At 36.2% G+C, this 27,811-nt stretch overlaps 1 protein-coding gene across 1 annotated transcript in view; it reads left to right on the forward strand.

The window, feature by feature from the left end:
* Positions 1-27,811, forward strand: part of LOC134554726 (adhesion G protein-coupled receptor A3-like) — a 253,447-nt gene that overhangs the window by 189,887 nt on the left and 35,749 nt on the right. Inside the window, exons 13-16 of the mRNA XM_063405559.1 lie at positions 14,760-14,967; positions 15,893-16,101; positions 24,353-24,480; positions 25,403-25,526. Of these exons, the coding sequence (XP_063261629.1) occupies positions 14,760-14,967; positions 15,893-16,101; positions 24,353-24,480; positions 25,403-25,526 (669 nt within the window). The remainder of the gene's footprint in view (positions 1-14,759; positions 14,968-15,892; positions 16,102-24,352; positions 24,481-25,402; positions 25,527-27,811) is intronic.

A 27,811-nucleotide genomic window follows, 5' to 3' on the forward strand; every position in this document is an offset into this window, starting at 1 on the left:
TGAGTTTGTGGATTTGGAGCCCCAGGTTACATTTTATTCCTTCTCTCGCTTTCCACCTCTTTTCTCCCTTGAAGTCTTCTGTTTTAGCATTTAAACTTTATGTGCTCCCATTGTTGAAGATCGAAGTGCTATATAGAAAATCCATTTCTTTTTCTTTCTTGCATGTAGTGTTCCTGTCAGTTCAGTTTAGTGTAACCTCAAAGAAGGGTTTGATTTCAGTGTGTGCTTGATTTCACATTGCCTGTCACTGATAACTAATGTGTCCACAGTGATCCAGAGCTGAATGAATTTCTGTGCTATTTCCTTCCTCAATCTCTTAGATATTAATCTATGATTATAGTTATTTTTCTGACTTTGTCCTCTGACCAGCATTCTCCCATAAATGAAATTAAAAACTGAAAACATTATATTAAAACTAAAACTTTTTATTGGGTGTATTTTCCTGAAGTTTAGGATTCAAAAATCATCAACCACAGATTAAAAATGTTTTTCATAACATCAGATTCCTCATAGCCTCTGAATGCATTACACTTATTTGATCACTTTTCTTTCCTGATGTGTTTGTAAGGTCTGTAATGCAACAAGTGCTATACCATATACCAAATGGGAAATCTGCAGTAATGTTTAGTTGTGGCACTTCCTCCCAGAAAAATGACTGAGTGTAGAATGTATCATTAATATGTGCCTCGTTCAGTGTGCAATATTTACAGTATCTTTAGTAAATACAGACCCTATTTGTTCTGCCTTCGATTTTTTTTATTTGCTTACATAAAGAGTAGTGTTATTAATTTGTTACCTTTAGTTTGACTATATGTTACATTTTTAATGTCTGTCCCCCCTGTCAGTGTACAAATGGACAATTGATATGTGTGTTTTATGTTGTTTTGGAGATCCTTGTTTTCTCTCAGAGCTATACATCCTGCTGTTCTGAAACAGATCTGTTCATCATTGCCATTGTTTATCCAATGATAATCATGGAAATATAGAATAATTAAGATTGGTTAAGAGCTCAAAAATCATTGAGTCGACCCATTAAGTAAGCACTGCCAATTCCATTACTAAACCACATCTTTAATTGCCACACCTAACATGTCTCTCAAGTACCTCCAGGGATGGTGACTCCACCACTTCCCTGGGCAGCCTGTTCCAGTGCTTGACAGCCCTTTCTGTGATGACATTTTTTCATATCCAATTTAAACCTCTCCTGATTGAGGCCATTTTGCCTTATCCTTGAACTTACTGCTTGGGGGAAGAGACCAACCCTCTTCAACCAAGCACCTGTCAGGTAGCTGCAGAAAGCAGTAAGGTCTCCCCAGAGCCTCCTTTTCTCCAGGCTAAACAACCACAGTCAGATCTGACCATTTACTGCAAGAACGCTTGGCAAACAAAAGGATCCGGAGTAGCCAGGTGGCCCCTTCATGCTGATGACCAGACAAGCAACTGCATGAGGTTGTACCAGACATTTGTAAATATGATGTATTCCTCTTACTTAGTGTTGCTTGGCTGTTTCAAAAGCAACCAAGGCTTCTCTTTCCATGTAAAATGATTATTGAAAATAAAAGCAAAACCAAACAACCAAACAACCAAAACCCAGCAAATCCAATAGTTTACTAAAAAAGGAATATATTTTAGAATTCCCCAGCACAGAAATGGTAGTCCAAGTTTCAGGTTGTTTTCACAGTGGAGAATTGCTGGTTGATCCTTTTGATGAACATGGGTTAAGCTTTCTTTTCTAGTAAGAATCTGTGAAGCGAGTGTGCACTGACGATGTTAGTGGTACTGCCCAAGGTAATCAACAGCGTCATTGAAATGTAAATTTTAGAAAATGATTAAATAAATATTCAAATGCATTTTCTTCACAAGCTCTTCTATGAATGTTACAGTGTCTCTTCTCCATATGCTTCCTGCATGTTCAGGGGATTAGGAATTTTAGTGGTCCTCAACTTTATATTGAGCAGAAGATTACTATTCACCTTTAATTTCTAAGAAAAGTCACTGCAGATCTCTGAAAATCTCCCAAGTCCTCCTTGGATTTAATGTAGTGAGCTAAGTAATATTATGAAACTGAAAATATTTATTTGTTCTTAAACCAGATTTTTACCTTAGGGTAATGCTGTATTTGTTGACTTAAATCATTGTTAGAAATGGTCTGCACAAATTCAAACTGATGCTGTATGTGGGAGACAGCTGGTTGTCATGGTAACTGTAGTGCAGTTTTTAATTCCACTTGGTGAGTAATGCTAACACAATGTTGCTGAATAGACCCCGGCTTAGCAAGTACAAGTGTCTTGAATTCTCCATGTCGGTGTTACAGACTAAGAAAATGCTTTGTTCAGGTATATATACTGCATCATTTTTGCCTTATTGGTTTTCAACAAAGACATTGAAAAAGTGTATCTAAAAAGCTAGAGGATATCAAAACTATGTGGAGAATATGCTTTTGGTGTGGTCCTCAAAGAGCCCCAACAAGATGATAAAATTGAGAGACAGACAGTAAGACATCTATGACCATTGAATATGATTTTGTTTTCATATGACTGTCACTGCATTTTTAATCTGCATTTATTGAAGAAATGCTGGAATACAAAAATTTAGGATAGCAAAAGAGCACAAAATAGCCAATCAATTTTTATTTTTATGTTTATCTGTGGAAGAAAGTAAGACATTAACTGAATTTATTTCATTTTGTTAAGGCTGAGACATTCATTTAATGCTTAAGAGAGGAGCTTTGTTTTTCAGGTGTGTCCTACATGAAAAGAACAAAAGACAATAACTCTAGGTGTAGTTGGGGAAATAGGACCAAAATCGATTTTTTAGTTTGCTAATTATTCTTTTCTAGACCCCCATAATTACTATAAAACCACTTTTTCTTTATGTTAGATACTAGAGAAGAATGAGAATACAGTAGAGTCTGTGCCCTTGGCAGCAGTGTTTTCATATCATTGTGGATATGCAGTTTGCAGGACTCAGAACTCCTGCTGATAATAGTATTTCTCATTGCTGAGATAGACAATTTGGGACTCTGCCAGTTTTTAAAAAATACACTGTCTTTCAGCTAATAATATTAGTTATTAATTTTGTACATGATGTTAGTCCTTGGCATGAGACTCAGCTTTTTTCTGTATCGATTTTTTTTTTCCCTTCCTTTTCCTACTTGAGCACATTTCTTTCAGATCCTCATTTTAAATAATTAATTCCTACTCTCAGGTACTCATGTCAGCATCTGGTATAGCAGTTGAGAAAGTCCAGAAGTGGATGTGTAGGATTCACCAAAGTACTCCCATCCAATTTAATGCAGAAAGTAAAACTGGGAAGTCCAGAAGGAAAAGCTGGTGAAATGGTGAACATATTAAGTTTTTATGTTAGAAAATGAACATTGCTACTGTCCAAAATAAAGGCATATCAGTTTAATAGGAGACTGGAAGTGATTCAGCAAGAATGATAACACACTTTAAAAAAAAAATCCATCAAATGTGGCAGTTGAAGTCCTTGAGAATCTCTGAATTATACACAGAGTGGATGTGCTTGACTGGTAAAATAAAGTCCTCTAAAATAAAGGCCTCTGGTACAAATTTTTGAACATATTAAATATACTGATGCCAGAGGAATTGACCTTTATGGAAAAAGATTAGAAAATCAGTAGAGCAAGAGGGAAAGACCAAGAATATTCAAACCATTGTGAATACTTGCAATATAACAATGTAAACCAATTCATTTTCCTACTGATTAAATTGCAAATTTGCTGCTTATATAATTAATTTACAAGACTTTAAAAGTGAACACTTCATGGAATATACACCATTACTTTTAATGAATATGTTGCTGTTGCTTTTTCAATATGCAGGCCCTGCAGCACTAATACTTGAAAACTTCTATTAATTCAAAAGCCATGAGCAAGACAAAAAGGCTGTTTTCCCATCCAGTCCTGTAATGCACTGAAAACTGAAAGCAGCTTTATATTTAGAAGAATTAAGATAGTTGTTTTTCTCTTTTGTTTGATCAAAGAAATGGGGAGAGAAGACTGAGCTGAGTTCTTAGTTATTACCATACAAGTCTCATCCCATGTAATTCTAGCTAAGTTAGCACCTATCTGAGTATTTGAAGGAATCTCTTATATCACAAATCCCTTGCATTATATGAGGAATCCTCATTCTCAACAGTCACTGAATGGGAATGAGGGGATTCTCCTCCAGGGCTTAGTTCAGACCTCACCTGGATTCAGGCACTGTGTAAGAAGCATCAAGTGACCTTTGGTGTCTGAAATCCAAGGGACTCGCTTGACTGAGAGGGGTAGAGTGCATACTGCCCCAAAATGTTACACCATCCTCACCCAACTTAAACTGGGTGTTTTCAAGTGATGAGAGGTGACAAGTACTGATAATGTGTGCAGTATTTTAAAGTCTTAATCAGGGGAGCATCATCAGTATTTCACAAGCAGTTGATCTACAAAACTTGATTTGACTAGCAGATTAAGATTTTAATTCAGTCAGCTTTTAGAACTAAAATTACAAAGACCATGTCAAGTGATTATTTCTGTGGTAACACAAAAGGAAATACAGATACCTAGGTGCTTTGTTAGCATCTGTAGAACATTAATAAATAAGAGGTAAGTTTCTTCCAGCCTTAAACTAACAGGGGTTTATAAAGTGATCAGTAGGTTGGTGGAGATCTGGTCTGATGGAGGGTTCACTCAGCCTTCACTTCCATTGTGATTGGATTTGGATTTTACTGTGGATAATGCTAGAAAATATTTTTGATTTTCCCATAATTGTGTGACAAAACTCTTAGAAAAACGTAGTAGAATCAATCAAGGTAGATAGTCCCTAAACTCTTATTAGAACAGAAGTGTGTCCAGATAAACAGTGGTCGGTGATGAGAACAATGAGAGTACACATGGTTCTCTTTGGCTCTGAATGTTTTCTGGCTGAACTGAGGACGGACACCACAGATTTTCAAATGAACTACAGACACAGTGTGCCTGTGGATTTATCAGCATGCATGGTATTGGGCCACAACTGAATTTCACAGGTGAAATTTTGACTAACATTTCATTGTCATTCTGAGCTCAATATTTTCTATATTGTGTCCACAAAATGTCTTGTATTTTGTGTGTCAGAGTCCTGAAGATGTGTGTGACACAGAGCAGGTACAGGATTCTGCATGGGAGCTTTGGGGAGTGGCAGCTACTGATAACTTCAGGCACTGGCAGTACTGGAGTGTGTCTTCTCCTTCATATTCTACATCTCAGTTACACAAATTCTCTGAAAATGTCACTTGCCATCACTGATACACATCCACTTTAGCTCCGTGCAGCTCAAGGCCCTTGAGTACTTTCATCCAAATGCAAATCCATCTGTGACACAGAGCCTCTCTCTTGCTGATGTAACTGCACTCACTCCACTTCTTTTTTTTTACATTTCTTTTTACGACACGTCCTTTCTGACTGTACTGATAAATTGACTACATGGCTGAAACTCAGAAAGCAAATTATTGTTTTGGCAAGCTGGAAATAAAAATATATCCGTTTTTCAAAATGAAAAAATTCCTTTTGGGACAGGAGGGAAGAAATCATATTTGCTCCTCTTGAGGAGGTGTAATTCCTTACTGCTGTGAGGACAGTGAACTTGTATCCTGCAGCAGAGGGAAGGGAGGGGTGACTGTGTATAAAAAGAACTGAAGGAAAAGGCATCTTCTGCTTTCTTTTTCACATACTTAACTGTCTCTGAAGCAAAGCAGAGGAATGTAGTGATCTTGCATCTGCTTCTAGAAATGTGTGCCTTGCCCAAGTTACAGCTTGTGAGAGTAATGCTGGGTCTGAATTGTTTAATTGCCTAATTAACAAGCAACAGAGATCATTCTGGAGGATAATATCTAAATGATTCAAAATCTGGATATTGAGTAATTTCATGGTCTGAAAATTTTAAATTCACTTCCTAAAGGATCAGAAATCCTCAAATTATTTTCAGCAGTTTCAGCTTTCCTCCAGTATCAGAGAGGGACAATGTTTCATTCAAGTCTTCAAGCAGCAATGTCAGCATTTCATTGCAGTCATCTTTATGAAAAGGCAGCTTCAGAAAAACACTTGGACTTCTGTACATCATAGGCAGTGTAGAAGCTCACTTTGCTCAGGAAAATTATATGAATATAACTTATTAATTTTTTTTTTAAAAAAGAAAGTTTTAAAAAAACTTTTTCACTACATTCCCACTTATGTTACTAGATGAATTTTATATTTATCTTAGTTAAGTGTTAATATCATATTAGTGAAATCAGCAGTCCTATCATCTTGTTTGATTAAATAATTGCAATGTTTAGTCATTGAATTCTGTTTTGAATTACTGTATTACCTAAAGGCTGCATCACTCTCTACTCCTAAAGGTATCTGTACAAATTGTCTATGTCTTTAGAAAAATTGTGATGTCTGTAATGGTATGTGCACTCTACTAAAATGTGTATGAATTTTGTTTAGTGCCAGGTAAATTTTCTCATGCACAGAAGCCACCAAGTAGCCCATCTCCTTTTAATCAAAATGTGCTTCTCCAACTTTAGAAATAACTTTATGTCTGACTGTTGGGAAATATTCTCTTTATTCTCATTCATAATATTTTGTTATAAATGATAATTACTAAGCTATGCTGAAATAGTGTTATGAGGCCTACATTAACACAATTCACCTAGTTAAAAAATAAATTAAAAGTTACCATGGCAAAAAACCTTATGTGTGCCAATTAAGTCAGAATTCATGATTCCTTTTTCTAAACTGGAAATATTTATGTGTAATTGAATCTGGAGGTCAATGAGCTGTAGAAGATATTTTGGTTAGTTAGGTATTGTGTATAATTATGATGTAGCTCCTAAGATCCATGGACATAGCTTTGCAATTATGTAGCTGAAAGTTCCAAATAGCTCATGAAATTTTTTTATCGTCCTTATATTTTAAAACTCTAACAGTTTAGAAGTCTATCCCATCCTCTGAGTGCATCTACAACTAAAACCACAGTACCAATGTAATAAACTTGAATATTCTTATGATCTTTCCAGAAAAAAATCATACATTTAATGCCTGAAGATTAATTTGGCTTCCAAATAAAAAGGAAAAATACTCCTTCATCACAGGCTGTTTGGAGCAAAATGCAGCATTTCTAGAAGCCAATGCACCCCTGAAAGGCCCAGTGAACCAAACTCCTGACAGGATGAGTTTTCCTGCAGAGTGCACTGCCAGAAGCCATCCTTTTTAAAAATGTAGCTGCAGTGAGTCTCTGTAGATCCACAGCTCATAGTGTGACTGTTGGAGTGCATCTAAAATCCTTTAAGACTTCAGTGATCTTCCCCCAAACCCCAATAAATTCCAGCTGAAAACTCAGAGGCCACCCTTCAGAACTCTTAAATTCCCAGGAAGGTGAATTTTCTGCATTCTGTGGCATAACTTTTTGCAATATGGTAAATCAGATGTGGACCCTGAATTGAAGCAGTCATGTAGTTCTGCCTGAAAAAGTTTGTTGCCTGCAGCTCTTACATGTGTCAAATATGTTTTCAAAAAACTTGTTTCTCAAAAAAAAAATAATATAATTTTCACTCTTTTTTATCACACTTTTTTCCTAGCATGTCTATATAGTGTTTTTAATTCTTTTTCTTCTTAGGTGAGATTTTTATGAACTCTATTAGCTATATATTGGAGATGTAAGTAGAAAGTTCAAAAATTCTTTTAATCAGGAAATTCATGAGTTCTCAGAAGGAATTTTAAACACTTCTTGTAAAACACAGAAATAAATCAAGCCTTTCTAACTTAATTTTGCAATTCTCTTGTAGGCTTTCAAACATTTCAAGAGTAGATCATTTTCTGTGTCCATAATGCCTGAGAAGTATCCCACCCTCTCAGTTATAAAGGCTAGAAAGTATTTGCATATTTTAAGGCTGCATTTTTGCTCTTGGCTAATGTCCTATTTGTCCTTGTGCTCATGCTGGACGTTTGCTTACATGACTTCCATTTTGCCAGGCTAACAAAGCTAAGCTCCTTTATTTTTCACTTGTGAAAGAAATTACTCATTCTGAGGGTGAGCCTAATAACCATCCTCTACATCCATTCTATTCTGGACTGACTTTACCTCCGCCTAGTTGATCAAAATTGTGTATTATATTTCTGATTAGGCCTTTAAAATCAGAATATTTGTATGGAAATGAGTCATCTTGTATGTTCTGGATTGCATTTGTTGTCTTTTTTTAATTGTTAAATCATAGTGGCTCTGAGTCATCCTGTGATCAACCAGTGCTTTCACATCCTTGTCCTTATCTTTTGCTTTCCAAAGTGGCCTGTTTCATCAGCTTATAATAGACAATCTCATTATAAATATGTAAAACATGATTTAGAACATTGTCTTAGATGACATTCCTCTTTGTTTCAAGGTCATCAAATAAAAATTGAAAGTCTTTAAGCTGATTTTCATGCAAACTCTGGATATATTCACTCCAGCCTGTCTTCTCCTTTCAAAGTAAATAATTGTATTATCAATTGTAGCTTGTTCCTTATTCACCTGAAACTAATTGCTACTAGTTCTTAATGTCTCAAAAGAAATCAGTTGAATTGTATTGCTCTGTCTGGAAAAATAGTTATTGAGAATTATCATTTGGGTCTGGCATTATTTAAATGTGGTAAACGTGCTTTGTCTCCCTTCATATTCTTTTTCTTTAATTTTTTTGGTCACTTTTCCTTCACAATAGCTCATTAACATGTCAGTTGTTGCTTGTAGATTTGCACATATTTTTGCTTTCTTAGATAGTTTGCAAGATGTTCAAATATGAAATATAAAATCCTAATGTGGAGACTTTTGGTTTTTACTTTTATTGGAAAAGGGCTACTGACAATCAGATTTCCAGGTTACTTTACATTATCAGCTTTTCTAAAATTTCTGTGCTGTTTGCTAAATCTATTTCTATAGGGTGACTCTAGAAAACTTTTTATTATTAATTAGAGACAACTTCAAAAATTAAGATTTTTTTGTATCTTTTGATGAAATTTGCATATATTTCTTATTGATGGCACATTTTCACTGTGCTTCAAACCACCTTTTATGCCTGGCTAGAACAAACATGTCTTGGACTCCGTGCTTAGTTTTCCAGATATTGAGATGGATGTGCACTGCAGAATTACTACATAATGACTCTATCACATAATAATCCCAACACGCTCAGCAATGTTGTCTCAGTAGCCAGGTGATTTTATGTTGCATTTTTGGAAGTGCTGCTTCATTTCGTCCTGGGAATCTGTATCAACTTTGCTTCTCACCTGCTAGTCATCCCTGAGCCTTTCCAGACTTGTGTTTGAACAGCACTCCAGAAAGTGCAGTAAATTATGACAAATTAGTAGCAAGGTGATGTAGGAAAGTTGGCCTGGCTGGGGAACTCCTGCTTTCCTTGCTTGGTATCATCCCATTAAAAAATAAAAAATACAATCCTGTTTCTCTAGCACCTGGCAAGTTTCTTGTCTTGTATAAGCATTTTCAAACTGGCATTGTTTTCATTATATTTACAAAACCTTTATTTGGTATTTTCCCATCTGGTCTAAATTTTGGGGGTCTTTTGTTGATACTTTTCATACCAGAAAAAGAGATCAGAACTCAAGCACAGACTGCCTAGAGCCTCACAGCACTGAGACAAATGCCTGTCCTTATCTCATATATTTTGTGCTTAAATAATTCCAAAGGAGTGTTGTTTAAATACCTGCCAGGAGAGACAGCTGAAAAAACCAATTGTGCCTCTTTTTTATTTGTTAACAACTAAACTTTTAACACAAACCACAAACTGAAGTCTTCCATTGCTTCTAAGGATCTGCTGTCTTATTTGAGGGACTAAACAAAATCTATTATACATTTATAAATACTTCATTAGCTTGATTTTATTATGATGCTCACACTGTTGACTCAGTGTGTACTTAATAATACAGCTATTACCTATAGAGCTTTGGTGGGTTTTTTACAGTAACTTTATATAGCTTGTGCTTATTTTGGCAGCACCCTCGTATCTTTAATAATTTAATGTATGGTGTCTTGCATCTGATTTCTACAACACCTTATCAGATTCTTTCAAACCTGGAGACAGTGAAGCTGCTTTCCTAGTTCTCCTCCAGGTTTTAGGTGAATTCATTTACTTTTTTTTTTTTTTTCCCTCCAGACTGCCTCTGACCTGTTGTTAAGGTGCTGGTTTTTAAGTTAAGGAAATTGCTGACTCGAAAAATATACCTTATGACTGTTCTTAAGAGTAAGAATTGGATTATTTCCTATGAAATATATTTTATCTTAAACACAAATACTGTGCCTGAACTCAAAAATCAATCTACTACCAAGGCATGCACAAGGAAGAGTTACTGAAAATAGTTTGATTTCTGTCGTTCCACAGTGGTTATCAAGGAGGGTTCTTGATAATGATTGTTTGATAATGAGTATGGTCTCTCAGTATTATGCTAAATTTTAGACAAGTGGAACACTGTAATGAGAAAGCAAAGCTTCAAGAGTAAATGGGAGCAGATCTCTTAAAGGAATTATGAAAGTAGAAGGGCCAACATATCACAGTCACCTAAGGCAAGAGGCTGTCTTTCCTAAACACTTAAAAACTCCTTGTAAATGCTAGCACTGATTATAAGGAATGAACTGCTACCAGAATAAAACTGCCTAGGGAACAACTTCACTTTAAATCTTTCATTTTTCCCTTAAAACATTTTTAATAAGGGTCACACATGCATGAGTTGCGAGAATGCCAAGCATCTGTAGCTCTCAATATCCTGAGGACCATTTCTGCTTTAGAATGAGATTTTCATTCAAGTTTAAAACTTTTAGAATGCAGTTGGATTTATTGGTTCTGTTTCTGTTTTGGTGCCTCAGATATTTTGAAAAATTGCACACACTTACATACACACACGCACACACACAAAAAAATAGGTCTAAAATGGAAACAAACCCCAAAACTTCAAAAGTACTTATAAAACTGTACCATTCAATTTATGGTTCAGAGTGTTTAAAACAACCTTTCATTCTGCTTTTTGGAAATTTGACCAGGTTCCAAGAAGTCCTAGGAGCCAGGAGTCCTAGGAGGCCTCCCAGAAAATCCTAAGAGCTGGTTTAGAGCTGATAAGCCCTCTTTCCCTGGCTGCAGGTCACACAGCAGATTTTCAGATATCTGAGCAGACGACATGGAAGATACTTCAGAGGGTTTGAAATTTGCATCGTTTCTGTCATATTTATGTGCAAATGGGTGAATGTCTGTGAATAGCTTTCATTTTAAAATACGGGCATTTTCCAGAAGAAAAATGCTCCTTAGAAGAATCTGCACTCTGTTCAGGATTTCCTTTTTCTAATCAATGCCAGTACAATCCAGTTAATAGGACTAAAAGTGAAATGGAGTCATGATGGGATTATTGGCATTCTGTTTTGAAAACACTCACAGAATGTCGAAATCCTGACTGGTGAATTGCTGACACAAACTGTAAGCTTTTCCAGGAAAATATGAGATGCCAGTGCTGACCTGTCATTGCAAAGCTGCGTCTCCCATGGTGGGTCTGTATTATTCTTTTTCTCTTCTCAGAGGTGCAGGCAGCTTTTTGCCGCTAGCATGCTCAGAAATTTTAGTTCATATGTGAAGTCGTGATATGGTGCCCAAATAAAAAAATATAAACGAGATTATTTATGATTTTTGAAGCATAATAATTCCCTCAGTACTTCATGTTGCTTTCATTGGTTTTGATAATACGTGTTCCCATATTGTATTTCATCTCTGAACTCTGGAGCATCTTACAGAGCAAAATAAAGGCCATTATTTTATCTCACATAAGTGAGTAGGGAACTGGCTTAGATTTCACCTCACACAAGATTAGCAGAATACAAGACTGAACCTTTAGTCAGGTTCCCTCCATCCTCTACCACAATAATAGGAACTACCTCAGTGCTCAGATCATCCCTCTTATGTGAATGATGAGTAATACTATTGAAAATTCTCACACCTCTTAGATGAAAATAATGTATTTATTCATAGCTTTAAACAGCATTGTGAATGTGTGGGCCTTCTCACTATGTGCATCTTTCATTAATATCCTACCACAGGATCTTGTTGGCAGGAGTGCTGCTGTAGCAGACAGTTGGATGTTTAATTTTGAGGAATTTCTAAGTAAATATTTGATGTGCAGCAAGGAGTTTGACTTTGTGTGTACATTTGTCCAGTTAAGGAATACCCTGTCCCTTTGCCCTTCACGCCACCAGACTGCCTGCACTCAAAAAAATTGAAGTGATAGCTAGTGTAAGTGGGCAGTATTCACAATAAAATTGTACTCCAGGAAGTGACTGTTGGCGATTATTTAGTGAAGTTTATTAAATAGTTTGTGTTGTGGGTATTCATATTCGTTTTGAGCAGATAGCAAGGGCAAAACGCTCTCCTGAAGTCTGATCAGGAAAACATTTTCTGTAAATGTGTCTTTTTGTCAAGTAAATAATTTGATGTTGCTGCACGTTTGGGATTTGCTCAGTCAGCCCGAGCGGTGCAGCCAGTCCACACTAATTCCATTTGTGGGCTGTGTGCAACTCTTCTTCCCTGCGTCCGACCTTGCCCTGTGATGTGAAGGTGTAATCTGTGGGAGAGGCTGGGGTACCGTGGTCCTGCCCTCCCTGCTGTGCTGCAGGGTCTGTGCAGGATGGGCTGGTGCAGCCTGGTCCTGCCTGAGCTTCCCTGGAGCAGCTTCTGCTCCGCACCTCCCCAGTCCCACGGGCCAGCTCTGTCTACACCATTACTTCTTCCTATTAATATCAGTAAATCCCAATGGAGAAGCAATTGGAGAACCACAATAAATTAGATGATTTCTCCTCTTAGCAAAAGTGCAATAAACCTGTTGTTTTCTCTGGTTTGTGTAGGGCTGCTTTTGTCAAGTCATAGCACATTGCTGCTTAACCCAGTGCCTTTAGCTGTTGGTTTCATTATCATAAGCTTATTCATATGCTTCTAGCTTTCTCTTTTTGTGTATAATGAGTAATTAGTGTAATTTAATATGTCATCATTGTTGCTTTTTCCAGCACAGAATAATAATAAAAATCCAGTGTAAATGTAAAGTTAATCACGCTGTAACCTCTCTTACACTTCTATATGTCTTCACAAAAGTCCTCAACAGTGATCTGGGGTTTGATAAATGACACTTCTAAGAAACTCTGTGCATAATTTTTGATAGTACTTTTAAGGCCAAAATGGTATCATCAGAGGTTCAGCATATGTAGATATCATAGAGTAAAATATGTCTTTTTCAGAAGCATGAGATAAAGCCAATTATAACAGCTTTAGTAAATTAGACAGTGGGAACAATCTCAGGATGAGTGCTGGATGTTTAGCTCAGTTAATACCGATTAAAGCCTTCATAATAATTTAAAATTCTAATGTAGAAATGTTTTGTTGCTCTTTGCTCTTTTTTTTCCTGAGAGCTTTTAATGAGCAGTGTTGCCTAGATTGAATACTTACTTTAAAAAGGATTTTTTTTGCCTTTTTACTGTTAAAATCTGAAAACCTTCCTAAAATATACATGGTATAAGGAAAATGGTATACAGAAGTCTTTATCTCTTTATTTAGGCATCCAGATGACATCACAGACTACCTGTGCCTTTCTCCCATATTTATTACGTGGTCATTAGATGCTTCTCATACTCATTTTAGTTTGCTGATCTCTGTTACACCTTCTGTCTCTCACATGTGTATTTCTCCTAGCACATGGATGGATATTAATGTCATGTTTGTTTATATGGTTGTGAGGATCATTGTTTTACTTCTGAAATAGGTAGTGCACATGTGCTATGAGCAAACTGTGGTAATCTATGTAAATTATGTGCACAGAGCCACTCTGCCCTTAGGGGAAATGCAAATTAGATCATTTTGTAGTTTGTTTGTTTTTAAATACATACACTTTTCACATCAAGGCTCAGGACAGACTCCCTGTTTATTTTCCCATTGCTCATCATTTGTTATTCCTTGTAAATATCTCAGTCTTTAATAATTAGTTTGCCACTTTGGCAGAAAAAAAATGCTTGATGAGTGAAGTCCTCAGAATACAATGTTTGGTGTATTTTATAGCTCTGCTGTAAGGGATTTATCTGCTTGTAAAAGGGTGTAGAACACACGACTCAAAGCCATTACAGTGATCTGACAGTCTTCATTCATTTTCTCCCAGTGTTGTCTTGTTTTCTTCTTTTACATTAGCGTTTGTAATATTTTTTAATCCTGCGTGACTAAAACATAGTTAACTGCTTTTCCTTATATGAAGCAAGGAAAAACATATTCCTAAACTGTGTTGTTTACTGCACTTGCAGTTCTCTGCAGATGTAATTTGTTTTAATAATAAAATTATTTTTATACTCTTTAAGTACCCTTTCGGAGAAATGTTTTAATGCAAGTTGTCTGATTCTATTTTAAGTGAAGGAGAAAACCTGGTAGAGGTTGTCTCTTTAAATCAGATCTGCAGTGTTGATGGACCCTCTAGCAGGCACGGTAAGAACCATTCTCACCTCTGCAGCAGGGAGCTTGACCATATAGACTCTCACATTCAATCAAAACGTTTTCCCTTTTAATATGCACTGTACCAATCCTATTCCCATGGTTACAGCCCGTGCTTCTTTGGTTGCTTCCAGTCTGTTGGAAAAGGAAGGCAGCATACATTTCTTGTACAGGAGTTTAAAACATCATGAAAGCAACCCTGTTGTGATTTGCATTTTAAATGTTTCTTTTTTTTTCTCATTGTACAGAATGCTGTAGCAGTAGCTTCAGTTCATTTGCCACAGTCTGTCTTCTCTCAGCCTTCAGCCTGGCAATCTGTTGATAACTCCACTTGCAAGCTACAGTTTATTGTCTTTCGGAATGGAAAACTCTTTCCTAGCACAGGAAACTCATCAAATCTCGCAGATGATGGGAAACGTAGGACGGTTGCCACACCAGCTGTTTTTGCTAAAATAGGTGAGAAGCTGTTATGCCTTATTTTCTTTAATCTAAAAGCTGCGGTATCCTTGCTTGTGTAGAGAATAGAGGGGCAGAGTATGCAGTGTGCTGAGAGGCTGGAAACAGTCTCTGTCCTTAGAACAATGTTTGCAATTGTTCCTGTCTGCACGATTTTATTCAGATTGTCCTGCAAATAAAGAAATGCCCTTGCACTACTATTAGAATGCAAATTCTGGGCTACTGTTTGTTGACTGTGTTGTTACAGATGCTTGCTTCTTAAAGCTGTCGGACAGAACCTTGTTTTACTCCTTACAATTGCAATGTTAATGTCCTAGACACTAGTAAAAATAAGGCTTTTGGAGTGGGAGTAGTGCCCTGTTGCATGTATCAATACTCAGCAGGATACTTTCAGATACGATGGATGTAAAGCAGGTGTTGTTAAAGACTTTTGTCTACATAACGTACATTGTATGTGCTAGTGAGTCACTATTTTGAATTAATGCTCAGCCGTGCAATTTTACTAATTTTGTCCGATCCTCAATAGTGCTCTCATTGCTATTAGCATTTTTAAATGTTTGAATGTGACTTTCAAAGTGCAGAATTGTCTCGGCTATTAATCATGCCATGAAACGGAGCCGTTTCTGCAGTTACATGGGCAATAGTGTAATACTGGTCGTAACTGGAGAATCTGAAACAATAAAAAAGGTCTCTTTTGTGAGGAGTGATCTAATCATTTTGACACAATATGTGATTGAAATGTTCAGATCTATTTATGCCATTGCAAACTTCTCTGATGTGAGCACTGCCTTTGATTTTGATCATTAAGATTTTATGTCCACTGGCTTTTTTCCCCGTAGTTTAGTGTATCTGATCTCTTCACGGAGCATTCATCACTAAAGCGTTTTCCACTCCGTCTCTCTGATTCAGTTTGTTCCTTTTGCAGATGAGTGCAGTTTTGGAAACCTCACCAGCCCTCTTACTATAGGATTGAGGCACTTTGCACGGGGTGTAGACCCCATTGCAGCCTTCTGGGATTTTGACCTTCTAGATGGACATGGAGGCTGGTGGGGAGAAGGGTGCCACATAATTAATTCTGCAGGCAATATTACCACCATTCAGAGTACACACTTCAGTAACTTTGCAGTGCTAATGGTAAGTATATGACTTAGCAAATATACCTCTGTTTTTCTCTCTCTCTCTTTTGCGATACATTTATGTTCTTTTTATGTGCATCTGTTTCATTCTGACTTGTCAGTAGCTGACCTTCTGGGTTTTTATAATGTTTAGTATAAAACAGTCTAAAAGAAAGTAAGTTACTTAACTGTTAGTAAGTGAATGAACCTGGTGGTCAGTTTTAATATCCCGAGACAGGCCTAATCAGAAATGACATTAACTTCAGTCTTATGAATGAAAGTCCCATCAAGGAATGATTAGTACATAATGGTTATAAATTATAGGGCAGGGTTTAAAAATGTATACTCCTGTGTGCTTTTACATCAGCACATCTCAGAGGCTGGTCTGCTTTTGTTCCTGCCCTGCACTGTGTTGATCATACTAATTAGTTGCAGGCATACCGCAATGTTGAATCATTTAATAAATGGAGAGGAGTAACATCTTCTGCTCTTTTAAGTATGGCCAGAGCTGTCCTTGCTGATTCTGTAGGAGTTTTGGTTTGTATGCCAATGCTAATAGCCTACTTAGGAAATTGCTGTTTGTGAAGAAAAATATTCCTGTGCAGTGCTAACACATCAGCTGCTTTGCTCTGTTCTCAGTCACACTTACAGTTCCCATTGCAGTTATTTAACTAACCTGCTTAACAGAAAGTTACCTTTGTGAAAGCAGAAATATTATGCATACAGTAATGAACTGTTATTATCAGGGACTAAAGGAAAGTGAACAAGAAACAGAAAGGTTTCTATGCTTTAGAAAATGTTTGCACCCTTAAAAATATCTATTATAAACCAGTTGTAAAAAGATTAGACCTGTGTCCTATTAATACTAGATTGTTCTTGAATGCTGATGCATGATTGCATTGTAGATGCTGCTTGTGTACATTACAGAAATGTTTATAGTTGAGTAAATAATGTATTGTGTGTGTGTGTAAGGGACAGCAAACACAGGCGACAGGAATTGCGAGGACGTGTGCAGAGAATACCAATCTGCTGCTGTCAGATGGAGCCCAGATGGCAGCCAATCATAGCACAAAGCTGTGGTGCCCACGAGTTAAATGCAGATATTATCGTCCACTTCCCAAGAACTGATTTCCCTGAGACTTAGTTGAACATTTTTTCACCCATTAGAGAATTGTTCAGAATTTAAGAGCTGTTCCTCAGATTAGGTGACATCAAATATACCTCGTTTTCTATAGCCTCTGTGAGTTCCCTTTTCCCACAGCCTCTTGTTTCCCAGAATGTGAATCATAATTTTGCTTTGAGGATGTTTTTCTAAATTAATTAAAGAAAGCACCTGTTGACTTTGCAGGTGCCACACCCAAAATGGCTTCCTCCTTCTTCAACTGCTTGAGTTCAGCCTGTTGTTCTTGAACTTTGAGAAGTTACTAAATGTTAATTAACTGTTTGCAAGCAGTTAATTAACTGCTTGCAATTCCATAATTTGTTTTTGATTGGGAAGTTGAATACTGGCACAAGGGCTGCAGTTAATTTTTGGTTTGTTGTAGTAGTTTTAAAAGCCCATTTATCTGATAAGATGTCGGAGATGGGTTTTTCTACAGCTGTAAAGGCAACTGAGGCACTTTTTACTGGACCTTTTGTAACTGATATGTAATTCTGCTTTAGGCCTTGAGTTTGGTTATGAGAATTTGATTTTGCTTTAATTCATGAGTGCATCTTCCAATTTTATTGGTGCAAGACAAGAAAGTAGACTCACCCTTGCTTGGCCATTTCTGTAGTAGCAAACAATGGGATATGTTTCTTAGTTCATGTCTCACAGTAACTTCTAAGGAAAAGGACGAAAAGTAATTTTAAAACATACAAATATGGACACACCCAAATTAGTTTTCCAACCATTATTTTTCCAAACAGATAGTGGAAAATTTTTGTAGCTTCATTATGTCCAAGCATTTTCATTCAAGTATTATTTCTTAGTCACTGTTTTGTGACAAAGTCAAGGATTATTTTATCTGATAGAAACTGCTCCTCTGGGCAGTTCAATTTTCGTACCATAATGACAAATACTTCATTGTTCTGCATCGTTACTATTTTATAAAATGAACAGTATAAAGTTCCTATTAGGATGCCTATGTGCATCTTAATAATTCACATCTAAATGCCCAATATATTTTAAAATGCCAACAAACGCTCAGCAAATTCAAAATACCTGGCATATGGTGTGTAGCTAATGAAATTAGCTACAATGTCATGATACATGTCATTAATCTGTAATTCTCTAATCTGTGAAACAACAAAATTTCATAATTGACTATTATGGCTTGGGGTAATTGCAGAAAACGAAAGTAGTATCTGTAAACTAAAAAAGCAGCACTAAAGCTTTACATTACCATCAGAATTGTGTACATTCTGCTGTAGATTGAGCTGAAACAGAAGCCTCAGTCAATCCTTCTGTCCATTTTGTAGTTAGTACAGCACATATTCTGATTTGTCACCTTTTTAAATAGTAAGACAAAGTTCCCTAAGGTGATTTCATAGAAGTTGTTTATATAACGTAAAAGGGTTAAAGTAAAGGTTCTCTAGAGTCCTTTTTTTAGAAAGGCAGCAATCAAGGATTTATCAACTACGATTGATAATTAATAAGCATGAGCATACTTCAAGTGAGAGGAGTCATGTAGAGCCATTTGATTTCTCTCTGTGACAGTTGTTCAAGTGATGTCAGGGAGAGAGAAAGTATAGTTTAGAGGTTGGGTTGCAGAGGAGGTAAAAGCTCCTTCCCTCACGTGGCCTCACACTTTCACTTTGCTCGGAGTTGGGCTGGCAAATAAAAGTAAAATAATAGAGTCAGACATAATAGGGCATTGTTTTTCTGATCGTGTTTTCAGTAGTATGTCTTAGACATGAGAGTAAAATACTGTGAACTACTTCAAACATCATATTCCTGCATTTTACTTCATGCACTGCGTGTTTAGACCAGTTCTCTATTTTGTCTTTTCTTGTGTTATCTATAGGAAGAAGAGAGTTGGTTATACTCTAGTTTCTTTTGGAGATGTCCAAAGCCTTCTAGGGTCCTGAACTCTGCAGTATGATTTTCTATTTTAAAGTAAAATAATGAATTTATATACTTTGAAGCTTTGTTATATCTAATGATAAGTATTTGCTTCTCAAATACTGTGTATTTATGCTCTTGTGTAAACAGAGTTATATATCAGTATTTTAATTTTTCAGGATGACGTGTGTGTATGTTATGACCAATCCAGAGACCTCTGTATCTGAGTAATAACTCTTCAGGAGATGACAAAATATCCAATAGCAACAATGAATTTCAAAATTTGCTAAATATGTTTTGGCATATATTGTCCTCTGTTCTTCCTTTCATTTTTCTTAGAACACAATAAGAACTCAGTAGTAATGGATATTACTGTAATTGTACACAGCATTTCCTTTCCCCTTTAGACTGCTTTGTCAATAGTAATTTCCTCAAATCTGCCAAATAAAATTCTTAAATCTAAGTATCATACTTCCCAATTAACATAAAATGGATTAATAAATATTCTTAGCACTTCTAATTGTAATCCTAAAAGTAGGTTAAATCAACATAAAATCATAAGCAGCTTCTTTTCTGTTTTGTCACAACTTGTTGTATTATTACAACCAACACAGGTGTGTGTTTTGTTGAATTTTTGGGTTTAGTTTATGTGTATAAAGAATAATTATTTTCAAAAGTAGCATACATTCAGCAGATGCTTATATAAGATAATTAGGGCTGAGGAGACTGAGCTGATAAAACCAGAACATATTTGAAACTGTTCTGGAAGCAAACCTTGGCAAACCACGTGAATGAGAAACTGAGAAGAGGTAGGATACTAGGAATGGATCACAGTAAGAGTTTAGGGCATTCTTCTCTTGTTGTTTTCCAAGCATTCCCCCAATCTTTGAAGTCTTTCCAATACGGTACGAAAAAAGCTACTTTTTCAACATTTTCATTGTTACTTGAGACGGCTGCAAGATTTCTTAAGCCTGTACATGAAGTTCAGTTCTGAAAACAGAATTCTAAACTTCCATCTTTCAGGTCTCCTCCAAATTAAGCAGCCTGTCTAAGCCTTTTGAGAAATTAATTCATGAGTCGGGGAAGTATTACAGAGATGTCATTTAGAAGGTTGGCATAATTACAGTATTTGACACTTTCCCCATAGAGAACACAGGGTTTTCTCATAACAGGCTGTGGAAACATTGTTCTGTACTTTGAAAAATCAGACTGCCTATAACAAGAGGTTCAAGAACGAACATTTCAAGTCTTTTTTCATGTCTAAACCAAGTTTAAACACCTACAGGATAGACCTTAGCTGAGTTTATGCACCAAAGATGGTGGAAGGGATCCAAAAAGTTTACTTGCTATATGTAAAATTAACTTTTGTTGTAGTGGGAACTGCAAAATTCCCTGGAATTAGATTCCTCTGCACTTGTGTAGATGTTTCCCAGTGTTAAGAGCCTGCAAGGATGCACATGCTCTTCCCTTCAGTCCTCAGCTGGCATGAGCTCCTCACTGCTCATGTGATGCTCATTCTCACCAGAGAATGCTTAGCCCATATGGACAGTATTGAGTCCAGCCCACAGAAAAGGCTGCTTTTTATAGAATATTCCTGTCATTCTTTTGCACAAAGCCTTGGAGTTAGAGTACTCTTAAGAGCAAGATCTGCTTTTTATTTCTTTTTCCTTCCATGTACATTTTATTAAATTGCATTTAATAATGTGTATTATTTGCTCTGTAAAAAGCATAAACTGGCTTGGTACTCGGCTGAAAAATCCAGGCTTGTCTCTTCCAAAAGGCTATGATTTTATCACAAATCAGGTCCTGGCTCAAGCTCTTTCTTTCTGTTTGTTTTCCTTTCTGTTGGCTTAATGGATCTTGCATTCATCATAGTACAGCTTCAGCCAGCAGGTAAATAGATTCAGATTGGAAAGCTCAGTAAAATATGCCAACTCTTGGAAGATAGATGGAAATTAAAGGCCTGGAATCCAGGCCTTGGGACATTTTATTGTCTTGGTGTCTTCTACTGGGCTCCTTTAAATTCAGCAATGTCGTTCTTGTACTGAAGTGCCCAAAACTGGACACCACAGTTGAGATTTGGGCTCATAAGTGGTGAATAGGAGGAAATAATAATTTCCCTCCCTCTGCTGTGTGCAGTCTTGGTAGTATGGCCCAATATGGGATTTACCTCACGTGCCACAAGTGCTCACCACTGTCCTGGTTTGTTTCACATCATCTTAAAATGTTGAATGTATGACAGTTCCTCATTAGACAACAACTAACAGGCCTTGTAGTTGTAGACACCAGTTTGTAATGGTCAAAGTCTTGTAAGTATTCATTTTCCTGGGCTAATTCCTGTGATTTTTCAATATCATCTTGATTTGAATCCCCTCTAGGAAATAAAATCAAACTTAACTTTTTAAAATGTAACATACAGTGCTGCTTTCCATACAGCATTTTAAAAAATGCTTTTTTTCTGCATATTGTCTTCCCCAGAAGATTACTCAAGGGAAGTTGATGGATCAATAAGGTTTAATTATCATCAGAGAGCAGACAAGATACATCTGTTATATACCTATAATGAAATCAGTTTTCAATATACAAAACTATTAAAAAGGATTTTCTAGTCTGGCATTAATGCGTTTTGTACTCAAAATTTTACAATTTATTTACTGTAAAAGACTAGATAAGAGATAAAACTTGTATTTAAAAATGGAATTAGCTTTAAGACGCCTATTGTTGTTCATTCTTCTGCAGGCAAAATGGTTGTATTCCTGTGGGACACATGGCATTTGCTTTTATACTGATGATCAAACATAGGGAGAGGTTGAACCTTGCATTTACACTACTAAAATCTAGTTCTTTAGTACACTGTGATGGTACTCAAGTAAAATTGCTTTCATTTTTTGCTACATAAATGTGTAGCTTCAGTGTGCTTGCATTTTCACAACTTTTAATTTTTCACAGTGATATCCAACTTATTTCTTAAAATAACTGTACTGTTACTACTGTATAGTTACAGTAACACATTTCTGAATGTAGAGAATTTAAATGTGTACCTAAAATTATGCCAAAGTGTACTATTAGTATATGAAAATATAATTACTTCAGTAAGAGCTAGAAGTAAGTGTTTTATCATTTTCATCAGAGTATTTCTGTTTAAATTGTCCGGTTGTTTGAATTGCTACTCATAATATAAGCTAAAATTTTACTGAACATCCCTGGTAAATACATATTCATCTACCCCAAGAGACTTACTCTATAAAAGAATTAATGGGGAAACCATGCAAATAAAAACATGTGAGAAAAAGATGATCAGGGTGAAAAAGGGTGTTTGAGTGGACATTCAGAGACAGTTGTGAACCAACTGACTTTTAAAGAATTATTTGATTGTTATGAAGTCAAGATATCCTGAGTGTTTATTCATGCACACTGAAAGAAAACAGAAATGAGAAGGCCTTTAGAACCCAGGTCTGTCAGGTTAAAAACCAGCACATCAAAAGACAGAGTTCTTTTCCTCCTTTTTCCCATTTGTGTTTGAGGGACGAGTAGCAAGAACTGACACCTCCAGATGAGACAGCTTAAGCTGAGTTCCTCCATGAGGGGTGACTCCACCTCTCACTCTGGGTCTTGGTGAGCTGGGCAGGGCAGAGAGAAAACTTGTGTGAGGGACAGGAGTGACAGTGCAGGTTTAACTGAGGTTTGATGTGCAAGCTGAGGAAGTACCCGAAGAGAAATAGGATGTGATAACATATAGTTGGCATTGTGTTCATAAGTTATTTTTTCATTTTAATGGTCCTTTTTATATATATGTAGTGAACTGCTCTGTTTAGAACTGATATTCATATGCACCTAGAGAAACTGGTACCATCAATCTTACAAACTTTAAAGCTAATGATGAAGGAAAATAATAACTACGAGGGCATCAGTTACTTGTGAGGATCATTTTAGAAGGCAAACTAAATTCTCCCAATTTAGTAATTGCATATACTCATGAACATTATCTGCTTGTACGTGGACAAGTTCATATTCATAAATAATGGTGCTAGAAATCAGCTCTCTGCATGCAAATGCAATTAAACAGAGGTATTAGCATTACAGTCCTAGTTTCCTAAGGGGAGATTTCACCTCTGGAAAATAACACATTGAATCTTCTTCTAAGGGAACCTAAAACTGACAAATAAGAAAAAACTCTTTTAAATGTTCCCCAATATTTTAAATGTTAGAGTTTTCTGGATTGTCATATTTGGTACTATTTCAGTTTTTAGCTTTTTCTGCTGGGATATATATTCATTTTTATGTGCAGAGTTAGTCTCACTGCACATGGGAACTGGCATGTAGATGACACTGTGTTTTCACACAGGTGACAGGTTTTGTGTATAATTTTTAGTACCTGTGTGCAGAAATGTAGTGCCACAAGCAAATGTGGCTTAATGCATTACAGGAAATGTAATGTTTGCTTTAATTCAGACAGTCTGAAGACATTCTGTTTTATGTAATGGCCTCCTTTTGCTTTCCATCTATCACACCTCCAGATTTAGCTCTCCTAAATGTGGAATTTATAATGGGAATTTGATAAGGGAAATTTTACAAAGTTATTGATAGTTCTTCATTAGTTTTTCTTCATTATGTTTTTTATGACGAATTGTGTCACTAAGATGTCCAAAAGGAACACATGGATCTTTACTCTGCTGTTAATGTAGCTGTCCAAGTTACTTTTGAATTACTATAGGGAGCAGATTATTTCCAACTAAGTGTGAAGGTCACTGGGTTACAGGATTTTTTATCACTGGTAATTATATTTCAGTCAGTTAATAATTTGGGTGTATTCTCATGTTTTTTTTTTCTTTGAGTAGTTCTTCTGCAGCCATATATATGCCATTTAGAGGCCTTTATGGTGATTTGAAATTTTCTGCTTAATATGTTAGTTAAATACACTCATAAAGTTCATGTTATCAGAAGGACCAGATATTGCTAATGCTGGAAAAATGTAATATTCTGTGTATTTTTTTAATTAGGATATGTCTGCTTGCACAAAAAGGTTAATTTCTGTCTAGCAAACTGTATGCAGATGAGGAAGGAGCAGTCTGTTATTGCAAATTCATGAACTGTAGCTACATTAAAAGTTTATCTTCTTTTTTTCCTGCCCTTGAAAGGGAACAGCTAGAAATGACAGGACATATTGGAATGAAGTCTCAGTTTCACACATGCCTAAAAATGTTAAATCATTTTGCTCTTTCCACAGGATTTTAAGACAGTGCTGTCTTTCCCCCAGTACCCAGGGGAGTTCCTGCACCCTGTGGTTTATGCATGTACTGCAGTTATGTTGCTGTGCCTCTTTGCTTCCATTATCACCTACATTGTCCATCACAGGTAAGAATTCCGTTTTAAGCATGTATTAAATGGTCAGCATGACACTGAGGCACTTGAAGTTTTATAACCCTTACTGTAAAGATAAATTAAAAATATTTGATTTACTGCTGGGTAATAATGGCAGCAATGTGATTTGCACCAGAGAAAATCAAAACAAAGTTTGTCAACCTTTCTGAAGCTGTTCCTGGGCTTTCCTGACACATATGTTTAAATTTTCTGCACACTTTTGCTGAGATTTCTAACTCAACAATTGAATATAAAACAATGAACATGATCAAATTACTTTCTGGCAAATTCCAGTTGAGCAGCACTTTGGTCAGCTACGCTTGCCATATTGGCTTTTAAGATCAAGTTTAGTTGTAAGACTGGTAACTATCACTGGATAGAAGAAAATTTCTTGGTCTTCTATATTCTAGGTTTAGAAAACTTGTGTTTTCTTTGATATGAAAAATTTATATAAATGCCATTTTAACTACATACTTGTGGTTAAAGACCATTAGCAATTTAAAAGAGTAGGAATGTATTGTACTGTAGAAACTGCTAAATATTAATTACGTGAAGTTAATGCAATGTCTTCTGATCTTCAGCTTCCATTTAATCCTTTAGAGAGGTCTTGTTAAGGTTCTGCATACATGAAGCTATTCAATAAACTTTTTGCTTTGAATACTCTACTTTAAATGCTTGATTTGGTGAAGGAAACTTTAAATCAGTAGACTTTTATTATTTTTACCATTTATTCTACCTTTTAAAATTTATTTCAATGTTATATAGGTCAGACTCTGTCCTATGGGTAGATTGTTACCTAGGTATTCAAGAATCTGAGAATCTTATTCCATCAAATGCAGTGTTTTTCCCAAATAGTAATTTTCATAATAAATATGTTGGGGTCCTAATTTTAAAATGTGATATTTTTTTTTGACAGCACAATCCGAATAAGCAGAAAAGGATGGCACATGCTTCTCAACTTTTGTTTCCATACTGCTCTCACATTTGCTGTTTTTGCTGGTGGAATCAATCGCATTAAATATCCAATTATATGTCAAGCTGTAAGTATCTGTCTTAGTAATTCTTACTAATAGAATTGAAACTTGCAAATGAGTTTTTAACATAATATTGGTGGTTCTCCTTCTTTTCTTATATTGTTCCTGGATCCTAAGTTTTTCAAAATGAACTACTGTAAGTGTATTTTTAAAGGCCAGCACTAGGAATGTGCAGTGTTTGGTTGTCACATAAGTTTCTCTAAGAGGGTGATTGTGGAATTGCATTTTATTGAAATGGTATGTGATCAGTGTATTAACTTCTCTGAGGCTCAGATTGCCTCATTCTTGTTGTTTTGTTTTTTAAAGAAAAGTCTTGAAAATCTTGATATTTCTCTGCTGTACAGGATAGATGCTGTACAGGAAAACTATATATCCAGAATACTTCTGTCCTTCCTGTACTTTGGATTGAATGTGTGGGACTAAAATTACTGCTTTGCTTTTGTAACACATACCTGTTTGCCTGAGGGTGGCCCTTGCTTCTCTGGATGATCCCTAAAGAGACACAACAGACCAGCATACTTGTGATTTATGGACCCTTGGTTGCACTGCTGGACAGTTTCACATCTGTTGCCACAGCATTTTTGGAGCAGTAGTGTGGCGAGATGCACAGACAGGGCTGGATTCAGCTGCTCTGAATATTAAGGCTGAGTCTGTCCAATGTTTAAAGAGAATAATTTCAGTCATCTTCTGTAATGTCTGATGAGGGCTTGTTGCAATTTGTTTGCTTTGAGTATTTCTTCCTCTCAGATTTTGTAGAAGTGCACCAGGTCTCATGAATGTTTTTGGTATTTTCCTGTAGTAAAGCACTTTGGCCAATGTTCTCCTGGATTTTTTGCCTGACGCTAATCCAGTTCTTCTGATTGGCTTGAATGGGTGTAAATAGCAAGAGTCAGGAGCCAAGAGCAGAGTCACTGCAAAGCTTGCATAATTAGTGTAAGAGTTATCACTCTAGTATTCAGTGAAGCGCTTGGGAAGCCTTTTGTGGATCCTTGTGCATGACCATGAGACCAACAGCACATGTGGGTCTGTAAGCACATTCTACATGACAAGTCTACCTAAGTGTATTACATGATACTCATTTAAATAACACAGTTTTCTGCCAGATCATTTTGAGAGAAATATCTCGCAATATCTAGTGTATTGTGTCATAATTAATTTGTAAGTTCTAGCAAACTGAAGTATCACTTGCCATTGTCTTTGCAGTTTGCAAGGGATAGTGGCAGATTAGTTTGTAGGGCAGCCATGGCCATGTAATTACATGGTCACAAATGACCATCTGTTGTTTCAGTCATTGTCTGATTATTTACTTTGCAGCTTGCATGGTAGCAACGTGGTATTAGCAGCTATAATGAAAAATTGATTGAGATAAATGTGTTATTAATAGCCTTTTATAAGGCTATTAATAAAGCTTACATAAACTACAGGGGTATCTTAATAAAATGCATTATCAGTGGCATCTGTCTCTTGCTATGGGATAGGGCCAGATCCTGAGCTGCTGAGAAACATGCACACTTGGAGAAACTGAATTGAACCATCCCATATGTCTGCAAAGCAGTTTCATAAAGTTATTTATTTACCTGATAATATGCTACATCAACAGACAATATCATCAGTAGTTACAATATAGGAAAGATACAAGTGACACAAGGCAAAGACTGTCCTCTGTTTCCTGATGTAATTAGACAGGGCTAATGGATGAAATAGTCCAAACAATTTAAGACAAGGCTCCAATAGCTGGTAATAGAGGCTGAAAAACTGTTCACTTTGAGGACATCGAACCCAGCCACAGATCCTTTCTTGCTTTCTGACACCAAGGTTTTCCAAATTCTGAGTCCCAGTGCCTGTGTCCTGTGATAACCCTGAGACGATTACTCTGTGATTTAATATCCAACATGCCAAAGCCCTGATATTGGGGCTTAAAATATATTTGTGAAAATTTTACTGCTTCAAGCAGTAAAATATTAGTTACACCACAAGTGTAACACTATCAGTTGCCATTCCACAGATATCCTTCATTCTGCTAAAATTCAAAGCCCAAAGCTTGTGCTAAATTTGCTAAAATTCAACCTGCTGCAATGCAATTTTCACTTCTTATTTCCCAAGTGCATAGGGAAAGACTCCAAGTGCAAGTATTTTTTGTCCTAATCACTGAAATGTTGTAGAAAAGCCAGTCAACCACCACCTTTCCTATTGTAATTATTCCTAAAACTTCCATGAAAAATTTACTGCAGCATAGGTATCAATGTGAAATAATAGACTAAGTTAACTTTTATTGTTCAAATTTAACTAAA

Source organism: Prinia subflava, chromosome 9 (assembly GCF_021018805.1).
Source record: "Prinia subflava isolate CZ2003 ecotype Zambia chromosome 9, Cam_Psub_1.2, whole genome shotgun sequence".
NCBI classification, from domain to species: Eukaryota; Metazoa; Chordata; class Aves; order Passeriformes; family Cisticolidae; genus Prinia; species Prinia subflava.